This window comes from Halyomorpha halys, unplaced genomic scaffold, assembly GCF_000696795.3.
Source record: "Halyomorpha halys isolate HHAL.00 unplaced genomic scaffold, Hhal_1.1 Scaffold251.1, whole genome shotgun sequence".
Classification (NCBI taxonomy): Eukaryota; Metazoa; Arthropoda; class Insecta; order Hemiptera; family Pentatomidae; genus Halyomorpha; species Halyomorpha halys.
Genome location: NW_027106674.1, coordinates 1,230,397 through 1,245,667, shown reverse-complemented (window position 1 = coordinate 1,245,667; position 15,271 = coordinate 1,230,397). Strand labels below are relative to the sequence as shown.

The following is a 15,271-nucleotide window of genomic DNA, read 5'->3' as shown; positions in this document are numbered from 1 at the left end:
AATTTTCAATTTTAGAACAACAGGCATGTCTTGAGTTGGCAAGAAAGGCTTCAAATAATGCATGGGACTGCAAGAGGATTAGATTATCTTCATTCTATGGATAAACCCCTCATCCATAGAGATTTGAAAAGTGCAAATGTATTGTTGGATGAAAATCTTGTTGCTAAAGTAATTATACTGTGCTTCTTCTATTAAAAAATGAATTGGGTTGACAAGAAAGTAGTTCCAAATTTGTAGCATGAAATATAACTTATTTATATATTTTTGTTTATAGATTAAAGAATAAACTTTGATTGATTATATATTTTAATTTGTTTTCAAGACTACCATCTTTCTGAAAACATCATTTGTTTAACCTATTTTTTTCCTCTACCTAGCTCTTTCTATCATATGGGATGAAGCAGCAGTTGGACTTATGTTAGTGAGCTGGACTTATGCATGCCACTGCTGCCAATAATAAATACTTTATTTATTTTCTCTTATTTACACTTATTACACTCTCTCATTTAGAAGGAGGAAACTATTTAATTTATATGGGCCATTACAAGCAATTTTAACTGTAATGCAAACTAGCATTGAGTCGAGTGCCTTATTGATGGGGTTGCACTTAATCTAACTGCATCCATTCAGGTGCCTCCTTCATTACACTCGACTGGTTCAGCTTCTGCCTGTGACTTGGCGATGCCGGGTGGTTGAGTGCTTTCCTGCGCAAAATTATCAGATAACATGCATCAGGCCCACCACCTCCTTCCGTCCATTGATGAATTCCCTGAAGAAAGGATATTCTCTTCTTCCTCCAGCTAGGCAAGGCTGGGGTAAGTCTAGCTCGGCAAGGGCAAAGATCCTAGTCTTCCTTAATAACATGGCTCGGTGTCCTTCCATGGCAGTGCAACCCACCTCCATGTGCTCTGCTGTTTCAGAGACTCCCCAGCTGGGGTCTCCCACAGCTCTTCCAATCAGCCAATTGTAGCTAATTTTCTCAATTGCTCAGTTTCAGAATGAAATTAACCAAAATTATAAAAACTATGTGTGTGTTGTAGTTTGTATCTTTTTTGTTACTTCAGAAGCAACAAGAATATGATGTGTGTATTGTGGATTCGGAATCATTGGGAGTTTTCTTAATGAAAAAATACTCAATATCAATAATCCTATCCCTGGTAAATTGTTTTAATAGGATAATGATATGTGGGCATTAGCTCACTCCCGTTAGGAGTCCTCCATCTTGTTAAAATATCACCAGATGATATAGTCTTGTATCATAGTTATGAGAATAATATTTCCTGTAGGGGCATGAGCATAAACCTATCGTTGGCCTCTTCAACAACTTTCATTCTTTTTTAATATTCCATTTTCTTTTCCAAATCCTTGTTCATCCCCTTTTCATGTTTGTGTTAAAGAGAAGAGGATCCCTTATATCAAATCTTTAATTTTATTTAGCAATGTATGAATTAAATAACAACATTGTTTATTGAACAGTATTTATTTCTGTTTTTAATTTTGTGTTATTTTTTAGGTTGGTGACTTTGGTTTAGTGAAGGCTGGAAAACCACTTGGAAAAGTTACCATGTATACATCCACAGTTGTGGGTACATCAGCTTATATGGCTCCAGAAGCATTCAAAGGAGAAATATCAACCAAAGGAGATGTTTTTAGTTTTGGTGTTGTTAGTATTTAATCAATGTTGATTTTATTTAAGTATAACTTCTCTAGGCACAACTAAGGGGGAACCTAGGTATCCTAAGTTCTCTCTTTGCTACTGGAGTGTAAATAGCAACATTTCACTTACCCTGATTCACCTTATGGTTTATTTAGACATTAAAGAATAGTGCAGGATTGAATTGAAATGGCTGAATCACAGGAAAATTTTACATTTTCATCTATTGATGGAGTGTTCTCAAGAGATTTAGAAAATTTGCAAAACAGATTTTATGTCTCTCATTCAGTTCAGATAGGTATCGTACTTATATAACGCAATGATTATATAATATATAATAATGATTATATAAGATAAGATTTCTACTTGTTTGTTTGATCAAACCGTGTAAAACCTTTATCAGCCCCAGCCTCAAACTTTTCTCACTTTCTCTACTCTCAATGATATTTAGGAATAAGTTCACAATAATAATAATTATTAAGATGTGCAATATCTGAATTATTTGAAACTTTGGTTACTACACCATGGATCCCACAAGCTTTCTTTGTTAGTTGCTGCTGCCATCCAATTTCTAACATGGACTAGTCGACTTTTATTGGCAGCCACTCAATCTTGCCATGCAAACATGGTCTTCCCACAAGTCAGTTTCTGTATAGAGGTTCATTTATAACTCTCTGTGGGTTGTACTATTGTTCACCCTCTCAACATGGCCTTTCCAGTGCAGTATTGCAAGTCTGGTGAATTGGAACACATTCAGGTCATTAACTAATGCCTTAATATCTCCAATTTTGTAGCATTTCTTACACTTCTTTTTTTTTTTTTTTTTTACAGTTCCAATTCCTCAAATAGTTTCTTAATGTAGCTAGGTAGCGTGATAAAAATTGAGTATAAAAACATAAAAAATTGTTTTTTTGTCCATTACAAGTTACTCTGTGCAAGGTTTGAACTCATGGACAAACTCTCTTTATCATTATGTTTTTGTTGTCATAGTGTCAGGATTTATTTAGTCTTTAGTGTATTTATTAATAACAACTCCAAATAGAAGAGTTGTCACTATTTTTCTTTTTATGTTTATAAATATAATTTAAAACATCATATTTTTATTTTTTGAGGTTGTTCTTGAAATAATTACTGGGCTTCCTCCATATGATGAAGAACGGGAAACAGTTGATTTGGTAAGTGTTTTATCTTAATTGTTTATTTTATAGTAATATTGTAATTAATTAGTATCCATACATATAATTTCCTTTTTTTCACCCTAATATTTAATTGTGTTATTTTCAATTTAGTGGAATTTGAATTCTGGTGTGCTATCATTTTTCATGCAACTGACGGTGCTTACTTCAGTTTTTTAAATTCAAAATTGTGACATTTATTAAATCTCATCGACAGTTTTTTTCTACTTTATTTCATTACAAAATGTTTATTATAATGAAATGTTGATTAGAAAGATTCAATCATAAGTGTTTCTAAAAAAAAATTTAACTGCCTATTAGTACCGCAATCTTTTTTATTGACTAAAGAACTTTTTTTCCCATTACCAACGATTGCTACTTGGCTTATATCATTCAGAGGATAAAGATACTGATTCTCCAAGAAGTACATTTGAAGGTAACTACAATAAGTTGAAATATATTTTACAAAATAAAGCATAATTTATTTTTTTTCCCAAGCTTGAAAAAATTGACAAATTCAACGAATCAAGGTGGAAAGATTGCCTCAACATGGCAGTTCACACAACCTTTTTAAGTACTGAATAAAAAAAAGTGATATAGAATAAAACTTTACAAAAATTTTATATTATTATTATTAATTCTTAGAGAGAAAAAAAATTGTATGTAGTTAGCTGTAATATATTACAGCTAACTACATACAAAAACCTTTCTGAATTAATGAAATCTAAAAAAAGATTTTTGTTGCAAGAGTGTAATAGTTTGAAGGGGTAAAGGAAGTGAGAATCTTGTCTTAAACCTCAATGCCACATTTCAACCTTATTGAGGAAAAAATATTTTTAACTCAACAGTATAAATCATTTCTGCAATTTTTTCGTTTCTCTACGTTCTAAAAATAATTTACCACCTCCAATTTTTTTCTTTTAATATTTCTATTGCGATTCAGATTGATATTGTTAATTTATTGTTAATATTGTAATCTAAACCAATACTTTTCAAGTTTTTTTAGTAATAATTTATTTTATTTTATTATGAAATCATCTACTACATCACATTTTATCTAATTACTCGTATAATATCAAATTATCTCATTACTTATATTATAATATTCAGTCATCCTGCTATTGTCATTGATACAATAATAATAATTACTCTAACAGGTTAATTTGATAGCAAGCAAACATTAGTTTTAATAGACAGTTAAAGTTTTTGTACTCCTTTTTCTCAAATATTAGATTTTCCAATTCTTTGTTACACTGCAGTAATAAACACTCAAATATGCTCAGGAAAACAGTGACAACATATATTTATATTCATATAACTAAAAAAGATACAGACATGTATTTATTATTAAGATTTATTTTCTAGTGTTTCATAAAAAATAATATATCCATTTAATTTTGCAACAATTAAAGTTTTATTTTTAGCTTACTTATGTTAGTGATGTTGATGACATAACTCTATTGGTTGATAAAAGACTGGAGCCTCCAAATGAAGCATTCATTCAAGGATTGTATGAACTATCTGAAAAATGTTGTCTGCATAATAAGAAACTTCGTCCAACCATGTCAAGTGTTCTTGAATTAATTAGTGGATTGGAAAAAATATAGTTTGTTTTGTACTTAATAAATATATATATTCAATACCTGGTTATTTTTACTCATTTATGATTTCTTTTGAAAAATAATTTAATAAACAAATAAAGTATGTTCAAGACTCAATTGGAAACCCTCCCTTTTTTCCCCCAAGAGTTTTGAGAATTTTGAAAATAAACTAGGAAGGTCATAATTATGTTGATCAAAGTTTGTTTTGTTAATGAAGCGGACTTAGTAACCTCTTCTAATTCTTCTTCAGTGCCTTGAATTTCCATTTGAAAGAAGAGATATTTTCAATGAAGAACTCTTATACAAAATCTAATTATAATTTCTTATGGGTGAGTTTCATGATACAGAAGTATGCAATTTATGCCTTCACAATATATCAAAATAAAAATAAAAACTTATTGTTTTATTTTGACCTTCTAATGATTTATCCCAACAATATACATTATAAATCAATTATAATCACTTCTAATTCTATGTAGCCTCCTATTTTCATAAATGCTGCCTCCAAACTCACAAGAGTAAATCTCTACTGTGCAAATAATACCACAAGTTTTTAGTTTGTATTGTAACTCTTTTTGCATTATAAACTAAAAACATTTCAGCCCCAACATGTTTGGCATAAAAACTCAAGTTTGACTTTTTTTTTTATAATTAAAGATTTTTAAAGAGCAATAATTGTAGACATTGGTTAAATATCACTGTATTATTTATTATATTTACCTTTCATAATTATTTAATTGAACCCAATTATTGAAAATATATTACTGTATTAATTAATCCTAAGATATAAGAAACGTAAATAAAGAACACTTGATATACATATAATAATATAAATAAGTTTATTTTATAATTCTACAGTAATCAATTTTTTTTTTTTAAATAATGGATATCAATCATTAGTGAAGTTTTCTTCATAATTGGTTCGTAACTTGTTCAGAAATTCTGATAGATTGAGTCCATATTTAGCAGATAGTTTAATTAAATTATCAGCTCCAACCTCATTTATTAAATTTTCTATGCTTTCCTGAAAAAATAAATAATAAATAATTGGACATAATTTTATTTTCAAAAAATTTACCCCTGATTATCTTTACCTCTGAATATGGGAGATCTATTTTATTTAAAACGATAAGTTGTTTTTTTTTTGTTAGATCATTATAAAAAGCAGAAAGTTCTTTTTTTAGAATTAAAAAAGTTTCATAAGGATTTTTTGTCACGTCTAATACTATTATTAGGCAAGAACATCTTTCTGTATGACGAAGAAACTGGATACCTAATCCTTTTCCCAGATGTGATCCTTCTATTAAACCAGGTAAATCAGCAACTAAAATAAAAATTCATAAGAAAAATTAATTGTACATGATATACAAAATCAGCTTGTTGATAAATATTTTTAGAATATCATACAAACATATGGAAACTGGATACATTAATTAATTCAACAATTATAGAAATTCGTAATCATAACTTAGTTATTAATTAATAACATTACAATTATAATTGATAAACCAATATTAAGGTTTAATATAGCATAGTATAAATGAAGACTGAACATGAATAACAGGCTTTGAAAAATAGTAGACGAAATACCACAATCATGGTTATTATTGATGATTGTGGCATACAGGCAATAAAATATTACTTTTCAGGTTTAAATTTTTTTTTTTTTCTCACACTTTTGAAGCAATGAATTTTAATAATGTATAAAATGATTAATGAGGTATTAAAAAAAGGAAACTTCAAGAGAAGTGACAAATATCAATTTTGATCGTTAAATTCTTACTAGAACTTTTTAAGTTATCACATAACATATATACTTTAGTACTCCCTGGGCAATACTGGTTTAATAATTAGTAATGAAAAAACAATATAATTTTTTCAATAAAAAGTTCTAGCAATGAAATATTAAAAATAGGATTGGTTATAATACCTGATATTTGCTCGTAGTCTCTATATTGGACCATTCCTATATGTGGTTTCAATGTGGTAAAGGGATAGGAAGCAACCTTTGGCTTGGCCCGAGATATCGCTTGTAATAATGTACTCTTACCAGCATTAGGCAGTCCTACCTAAAATAAGTTACAAACAATTTAATAATTGCGATGATCAATCAATTAAATATGAATGAATAGGCTACCCACCTGAGCCTCAACCAAATTTACAATTTAGTACTACAAAATTGTGAAATTATTAATAATAATTAGTTAATTATTGATTGCTACTTGTATTCTGTGGAGTGGAAATTAGGTGGATAGAAAAAAAAATCTTATTTGCAAAATTATCACTAGAACCCCTAGACTTATCATCTATTCAAATAAATTACAGAGTTGAGACACAGCAGTATAACAAGAGGTCTAGGATGGCTGAGGAGGTCAAAGTAACACAATAATAAACTAGATCTTATATAAAATAAATAAACCAAAAACAGAATAATAAATACCAAGCCGAAGTTTGCCACAGATTTAAGTTCTAATGTGTAACGCCTGTCTTCTCCATTAGCTCCATACTCAGCAACAACAGGGGTTTGTTTCAAATCCGAAGCAAAAAATTTATTCCCTCTGCCACCGGCACCACCCCTGGCTAGAATAAATAAGGAACCCTCTTCACTTAGGTCACCGACAACTGTAGAATCATATTTCACTACTGTTCCTATGGGAACCTGCAAAAAAAGAAAAAATAGTTTGTTTTATCTTAATTTGGTAAAAACTGGAAACTGTTTAAAAAAGAATGGAATGAAGAGAAATGTTTGAATAAAAATATATTCAACATTACTCCTTTAATACAAATAAAGCTAAACTTATTAAAAGCATTAAAATGAAATAACAAGAAAAATAACTAGGATAAATTCATCTTTCAGTACTTCTGAATATAAAGTAAGGTATGGCAGCAAACAAAATTAAAGGAAAAGACAATTACATTTAAAATACAATATTTCATTTTCTTAAGTTCTTTAAAATGAGGACTACCAATATTTTTCACTAAAGAAAGAGTAGAGAATACCAAGTTATAGTTGTTAGTTAAAAATAAATGGAAGACATTGACCAATAAAGTAATAATTTTGGGAATATCAAAACTTATTTTTTCTTTTTTTAAATATTGACTTTCACCAAAAGCGAAATTAGTAATTTTCTACATAATTAACTAATATCTAATAAATACTACCTAGTTGATTGGTCAAACAATCAGACTAATTTAAAAATTAATCATTACTAACTAATAAATCATCTAAAGTAGCATTCAGAGTTTCAAATAAAACAATTAGTAGAAAATTATCTGTTCTTTTCTAATTGTTACATTAGTATTGTAATATTTCTACTTTATTCTAGCAACCACTTTAGATAAATAGAACAATATTAATTAAGGTACATTACAGATTGTTTAAGACAATACCGGTTATATAGAACAAAGTGTAGTAGCATACAAATTCTCTGATCCCAAGAAATGTCATCGGAAAAATGCATACCCTGTTTATAATGTAAAAATTGGTAATAAGAAACATATTGCAGGAACAAACCTTTAAGCTGTTTGCTGTCAGTTATAGTGAACAGGAAATGAGTGTTACCATAGCTGTTTGTAATTTTAGGAATTTCTCCTTTTTCGAACTCTTCAGGAGTAAACCATATACTTACTTCTCAGTTTCATATTGCTTACAAATAGCAATGCCTCACTAGTGATTTATCATTAAAATGATAAAAAATAATGTTCAATGATTACTTTGGATTGATTGGTAAAAAATAATGTTCAATCTAAAATAAGGGTTGAACATTATTTTTATGGATTTATTGAATTTATACACCAATTCTTTACCAAAACCCACCTTGATCCATCAGTTATAGGACAGTAGTAGCGTTAGTTGGCAAAAATACAAATTTATATAATGTCAATGGCCAACTATGGGATGAGTTGGGCAGTTATCATCCAATAGGATGTTTTTTTTCTTTAATATAAACTGATTGTCGTATTTTTGAAAATGCCTCTAGTCATTCATCCTTCATGATTAAACTTGTAATTAACAGAAAGTGTTTTCATATTCTTGGAATACTCAGGTATTTTAAAAATCCTTGAAAATTATTTTTAAAATATTTGTGCATAATGAAAACTTCCCTCAATAGATAAACAATGGTGTATACATTGAATGTAGAAACTGTTAATGTATGTGATATATATACTGACTGAAATGAATGGAAATAATAAAGTACAAGCTCAGACTGTTCGCTGTAACGATTTACATAGTAATTTATAATTTATTCAGTTTGCTGTTTTTGAAATTTTCTGGGAGTTCTTATTAACAGTATGTTAATTTCCAAAATTGCTCAGCTAAAATAAATAATAATAACTGCTATTCAACCAATGAAGGGCTGCAAAAAGGCTGAGCCATGTCAGAAAAAGCAAAACAAATTGAACATAGTACATAAAACTGAATATCACAGAACTCCTTTAAGCTACTGAAATATAACAAAAATGACTTTCCAAAAAAATACATTAACATGGTAAGATGATGAGCACAGAATGCCTCAGGAAAAAATCAAATAGGCGAATAGTATAAAACTAGTAATACCCTCAGTCTGAAGATGTTCAAGGATAGGATGAGACAAACACAAACATATTTTCCTTGCATGATTTTTCTATAGCTTTTGTTTTCTTCATCCCTTTCTACCTCAATACAATCATCTATTTTTTATGTTTATTATTATCCTATCATACTCTCAGGACTAATCAATTTTTCCTTTGACTATATGGTCCTCATGAAGACCCCTTAAAAGTCTCCATACCTTTTATCATCACATAATTACTAGTTTTCAAGTGCAAGTATTGAGTATTGCCTTCTTTTAGAAAGGAAACATATGAAAATGTTTATTTTGGTTTATTATTTTCATTCTGTAGGGTGGATAAACTAGTACCGCTGCAGACGGTTGTTATGATGAAGCCTTTTTACACATTTGGCTACCACAGCATCTAAACCTTCGTGTTGACAAAGGCTTATATTATTATAATTATTATGGTGGAGGAAATTTTGTAAGTGAAGTAATTAGTATTTGTAAATTGACAAATCGCACAAAATATAATAGAGAATAATACCTTTACAATGGTGTGTTGAGCATTTTTACCATTACAATCCTTATTGGATCCCTTTTCTCCATTCTCTCCTTTCATAATAGAATTTAAGTGATTTAAACTATTTATGCTAGTAGAAGCCTAAAAATAAATAATTTCAATGTAAAATATTTCTTTTTTAAGTTGAATCTGTAATTAAAAAAAAAAAAAAAAAAAAAATTAAATCAAAATACCTCAATTAATATGTGGCCTCCATTTCCTCCATCCCCACCATCGGGACCAGCACGATCATTTTTCCAAAGCCTCAAAAAAGATATACAGCCATCTCCCCCTTTACCACCGATTGCTCTAATTGTTTTAACATCAATCACAGGTTTTACCTTGAAATGAAACATCTTTTTAAAACAATTTCAGGTCATCATTTGGTAATGAAAGAGAATAAATATTAGGGATTAAGAGGGTTGTCTGAAAAATTTTGGACCTCAACATTAAGATGGTAGCATTCCATAATAAAAAAATGAGAAATTTATTTCCACATGTATAAATAGGTAATCACCAAATTTGCAGGCATTTCGGTTACATAGCTGTAGTGAGCTAATTTATGTGTTTTTATGAAAATGGAAAAATTGAGCATGGAGTTTTTATTAAATATTTATTTTTAAAAAACAATAAGCCAACAAAAATTTCAAAGCTTGGATTTTCTCCGGATAATTAATATTTATTCATTTTTCTGGAATACAGGAAATAGTTCCTTTTTTCCATATTGAACAAAATCAAAACAACCCTAATACCCTAACCACTAATAAGTGGGTATGTTTTGACTGAATAACAAGAATACAATCTAAATTGTGGAAAAGAGTCAGAATTTTTATCTGAATAAAATTCTGTCACACACTATACAAAACTTTTTAGTCAACCATAAGATAACTTTGAAAAAACAAATTAAACCAAGTTTCATTTATGTTATTTCTTCAGCTAAACATCAACTCTGCACTAAACTTTTTAAGACATTAGAAGCTTTATAAGAAAGCAAAGGATATCATAAATATGGCATTCAAAAATTGTTTGGAATACTGGTTAAATCAGGGGGTGCCTAACCCTTTTCTAACACACCTCATGAGCAAGAGTCAATAATTAATTAACAATTGTACATTATATCACAACTTTGCTAAATCTGAAGTGTAAATTTCTGACCAAAAGATACATCCTATATAATGAACTGATATATAATAAAAGGCAATAGAGGTTAGGGGGGAGGGAGGGAGCAAGTGATTTAAGTACCACAAATTTGAAGACCAATTTTTCACACAAAAATATTCTTTGTGCCTGCATCAATGTCGTTTCAATAGATTTACCTACAGAAACGACCTCAAGCACAAGAAGATGGAGATTATCAATGATAAGAAAAAATAAAATTTTGTTGGTACTAAAACTCGGCCCTAAAATGCTTTAATTGCTGATTCTACCAAACATAAAAAGTCAGAGTGTCCCAAAAAGTTTGAACTACCATAAAATAGCTTAAATCATAAAGAATACCTTAAATAATGTAGTTTTGTGAAAATGCTTCCTCTCTAATGTCTTATTACATACATATTTTTTAATCAACATTTTGGAGCTCTTACCCCCTCTTCTGGATTTACCATAATTTCTGTAGCTACACAGTCCTTTTAATTTTTATCCATAGTTGATACTGTCTTAAAATATTCCAAAATGTACATTACTTGGGCATTTTATTTTCACTATCAGTCGTTTAACAAGAGCCCCGAAATGTTAATACAAAAATATGTATGTAATAGAGAAATTAAAGAGGAGGGCTGTTCACAAAACTATATAGTATAATATGTAATCCTTTCAACAAGAAAAACGTTCTATAAGTAAAAATATGGCAAGTGAAAAACATTTTATATAGAATATCATATTAAAACCAGAGAAAAGTAACACTACCATACTTAAGTTCAGTATCCACAATTTCAATCCACTATTCACAATCCCAACTAGTTAGCATAAAATAATATTTTCAAAATGTCACTTAAAATCAATAAAAAAAAAATTGAAAATAACCAACATTAAATTGTAAAAAGTAAAAGGCCAATTATATATACTTCAATTACCTTGATTAATTCAGTCTTCCTTTTAAGAGTTCTTAAGGGTAATTTTTCTGTATCAGTTGAATAATTTCGACAAATAATTCTTATTTCCCATCTTGTTAATATATTACAAATCAAGCTAAAAAACAAATTATGATGGTAACGAAAACAATGAACAAATTAAAAAAAATCTTAAAATCATATAAAATGAATATAAACATACTAGCTATTAATATGGTACTTTCGAATTGAAATCATTAATCATATTAATGGACTTTGACATCAAGTACACTTTCTAGAAGTTTACTAACAACATAACGATGGATATCTATAGCCAACTTTCTATAAAGAGGTCTTTCATACGATTTATATTTAAGCCTATAACAGTATGATTTATCAGGAATATTGGGATGTTGGTAAACACTCAACAATTCAACTGAATCAATCAAATTATCAGGAGCATTATGCAATACATTGAAAAATTCCAATTCGTCAAGATCATTTTTTGAAGCAAATGAAATATCAAAAGAAAACTCAAGAGGATACAAACTAGGCAAAGATAATCTGAATGAAGTTTCATCAAAAATGGTTTTTTCTGCCCAAATTTCTTTTATAGAGACTTTCATCACAAATGAACAGAGTAAATCGACATCAATTATGATAGAATTATAAGAAACATCAGAGTAAATCACTTTCCTGGAGGACATCGTATCACTTTGCATAAGAATGAACCATTCATCATTACATTGTTTAAAAGATAAACTTCCATCAAAATTGAATATTCTTTCAATAAATTCAACAAAATCTTTAATTACCAAAAATGAATTTGATCCACCGATAATCACTTGGCAATGAAAACTTAAATCACTAAAATTGGGACCAAATTTTTGAAAAACCAATCCCTCTGAAATAGAATAACAACCTTTAAATGATGGAACTACGTCTAACAAAGTTGAACGTAATGAATGAAGTGAGCCATTAAAAAAGCAAGGAGCTTTCATTGAGTTATATACGGTATGATAGGGCAAATTAGAAACAATTGAAATATTCATAAGATGCTTAGATACAAATTCATGCAATTTCTTAGTCAGAAAATATTGAGCACTTTGACAATTCTGTAATGGATTTTTAATAATTGCTAATTTATGAGCATATGATACTGCTAGATTACCATCTCTTTCCAGAACATGGTAATCAGAAATTTGGTTAATGTAATCACTATTAATAGATGCAATAGGGAATGTAACTATTTTAAACACATGTAAAACAGAAGATGTAACAGAAAATCTTTGTTCCCTCCCTCTATAACCAACCGGATGGTATTCTTTGAACAGCATATGAGGAAAATAGTCAACATGTGACAACACAAAGCCACCATGAGCAGCTTGTTCAACTATTTGCCAAGTATCATCCCATCTACGGTTTGTTCCTTCAAACTTAGTACCACCTTGACCAGCACAGAGAGTAACCAATACTTCACCATCTGCTTCTAAAATATGGGAACAGCTCACAAAAAAATTACACAAAAGAGCACGATTTAAGTGAATTTTCATTTTTCCTCCAACATGAGGGAAGTTAAAAATTATTTTGTTAAATCTGATAAACTTCAAATTTTCCTCATCTTCAAGTCTAGTTGCATCTATCCCCAACAACACTACTGCGCCTAAAATAATGTCAGATTAGTTATTTAAAAGAAAAAGAGCTAAGCTCAGGGTTAGCAGACAAAATGTATAACCTTCAGTTTTTAAAAAATTCACATTATTCACTGCTAAAGGAGATAAATCGTTTTGAAAACAAGTAGTATAAATATTTGAAAATTTAGTTATACCGCATCTTTCTTTTATAAGCTTCAATAGACAGCAAGAAAACGAAAAATTTCCTTCTCCTAAGAGCAGAATTTTATCATGAACCTCAACATTTGTGAAGAAGTTCATTGGTAAATCACTTCTATTCCCTCAACATAAATAATCTGAATAACAGAGGTAGCAATGATCTTGTTCAAACGATAGTGGTCATAGAGGTCATAATAGATCTACTCCAACAACCACTTCTCATCCGAATTTGCTCGTTGATTTGTAGTTGGTGAACAAACTATTCAAAAAAAAGTAGAGTACTAATCTTTCCCTCCTCTGCGACACAACCCCTGATGAAGACCTGAAACTCAGGTCGAAATGTCGGCATAAAATAAATAAATATGGTCTTGTTTATTTATGTTGTTCTTTGCTGACCGCACCCCCCGACAAACTTCTTCAAGTATTCAAAAAAAGGAACTACTGAGTTCAGTCGGTCTTTTTTGTGGCTTCCTTTTGCTTGTGAACTAAGTTAGAACTATTGGACTAAGTTAAAACTATCGAACTAAGTTGGAAAAAACTATGTAACAATTTTGGTAATGTTCATAGTGAAACCAAAATTTAATTCTTTCTGCTGGAAATTGATTTATTTTATTTCTAAAATTTTTTTATTCAATCACTTTTACATTGGTGGAACCTCGCCGACGTTTCCAACGGTTTATCATTTTTCAGGGACCTATTTTTAAAAAAATATACAGTTACAAAGCTTTTTCTTATATTAATGTTTTAATACTAATTATAACCGATAAAATAACAGCCTCGCAAAAAATAAAAGTAACTTCAAATGAACAAGAATCTCCAGTAAACAATTTTATGGAGCATTATAGGTCAAAGGATATACAAAATTTATACAATTGAAATTTTTCTAAAGTTTCTTTCCCTTGTTACGAAAACAATTCACTCCCGTGTATTTTTTTTCCAGGATTATGTTTGCTCTTTCGTATTTATGTTATAAATTGCGTTAATCCAGTCTGATACGTCGAAAAACAGCCATCTGAACTAGATATTTCATTTGGGATTTCGGGGTTTCTTAATGAAAGATTGATTACCTCGTTCAAATGAACTAGTTCATTATACTGAACGGACTGTTAAAGAACTATTCCTCGAAAAGAACTACTTAGCCCATCTCTAGAAATTGCTAGTTGGTTGTTCATCACCTGATGGAGCACTGCAGGGAAGCCGATGTAATACCCCCGAACAGACTGGTTTCCAACGAGGTGTCGCATGTGATCACCACCTGGTGAAGCTGCAAGCCCACACCATAGAGCGGATGAATAACAATTATACGACTGCCTTTATTTCCCTGGACTGCAGCCTCGAGAGCATGTCCCACCTGCTGCTGCTCCGTCAACTTGAAGAGTTTATGTTTCGCGCCGCTCTATGCCGACTGGTCCGAAGCTACCTAAGTGGAAGATCATTCGTCGTAAGAGTTGGTGATGATTTATCGCCTCCAGTGTCCACCACCAGCAGAGTTCCTCAAGGATCAGTGCTGGGACCTCTACTGTTTGTCGTTTTCATAGTACCAGTAGTCTCCATCAAGCATCCAGAGGCAGTGGTAGCAGCCTACGCCGACGACATCGGTATCTACCCTTCCAGCATGAGAGCTGAACGGGCCCTCCACTATGCACAAACCGCTTCTGCCACCATCGTAGAGTCAATCTACTATTCCGTGAGATCGTCCCTCCACCGAGACCTGGGAGGTGGCCAAGCAAACAAGGGAATACCCTTGGTTGACGTCCTCACCGAGGGAAGGACTTCTGGCTCTGCAGCCTGAAGTCACCCACATCTTCAACACCACCAGCCTGAATGGTTCCTCTCCATTATATGTGAGTCCCCGGACATACATGCC

General features: G+C 30.6%; 2 protein-coding genes across 6 annotated transcripts in view; one reads left to right on the top strand and one right to left on the bottom strand.

Moving 5' to 3' along the window:
• LOC106680239 (interleukin-1 receptor-associated kinase 4) overlaps positions 1-4,476 on the top strand; it is a 17,060-nt gene extending 12,584 nt beyond the window's left edge. Inside the window, exons 6-10 of one of the 3 annotated variants that reach the window (XR_010842781.1) lie at positions 16-168; positions 1,514-1,663; positions 2,767-2,829; positions 2,944-3,265; positions 4,254-4,476. Coding sequence is in view for 2 of the 3 variants with exons in the window: in XM_014419789.2 (XP_014275275.1) it covers positions 16-168; positions 1,514-1,663; positions 2,767-2,829; positions 4,254-4,436 (549 nt within the window). In the remaining variant the exon portion in view is untranslated. The remainder of the gene's footprint in view (positions 1-15; positions 169-1,513; positions 1,664-2,766; positions 2,830-2,943; positions 3,266-4,253) is intronic. The other 2 variants (XM_014419789.2, XM_067045036.1) reach the window with 2 other exon arrangements.
• Positions 4,477-5,244: 768 nt separating this feature from the next.
• On the bottom strand, positions 5,245-13,610 carry LOC106680244 (GTPase Obg). Of its 3 annotated transcripts, none has more exons than XM_014419800.3 (8): positions 13,401-13,561; positions 11,597-11,711; positions 9,719-9,865; positions 9,510-9,626; positions 6,871-7,089; positions 6,361-6,499; positions 5,525-5,754; positions 5,245-5,454 (listed from the first exon to the last, which is right to left on the bottom strand). In XM_014419800.3, the coding sequence occupies exons 1-8, from the start codon at positions 13,403-13,405 to the stop codon at positions 5,320-5,322; spliced, it is 1,107 nt and encodes a 368-aa protein (XP_014275286.1). In that variant the 5' UTR covers positions 13,406-13,561; the 3' UTR covers positions 5,245-5,319. The 3 variants fall into 3 exon arrangements, with proteins under 3 accessions (XP_014275286.1, XP_014275284.1, XP_066901135.1); XM_014419798.3 differs by lacking the exon at positions 13,401-13,561 and adding an exon at positions 11,796-11,960; XM_067045034.1 differs by lacking the exons at positions 5,245-5,454; positions 5,525-5,754; positions 6,361-6,499; ... (1 more) ...; positions 9,510-9,626; positions 9,719-9,865 and adding an exon at positions 11,796-13,235 and having other exon boundaries at positions 11,593-11,711; positions 13,308-13,610.
• Between the last annotated feature and the right edge of the window lie 1,661 nt (positions 13,611-15,271).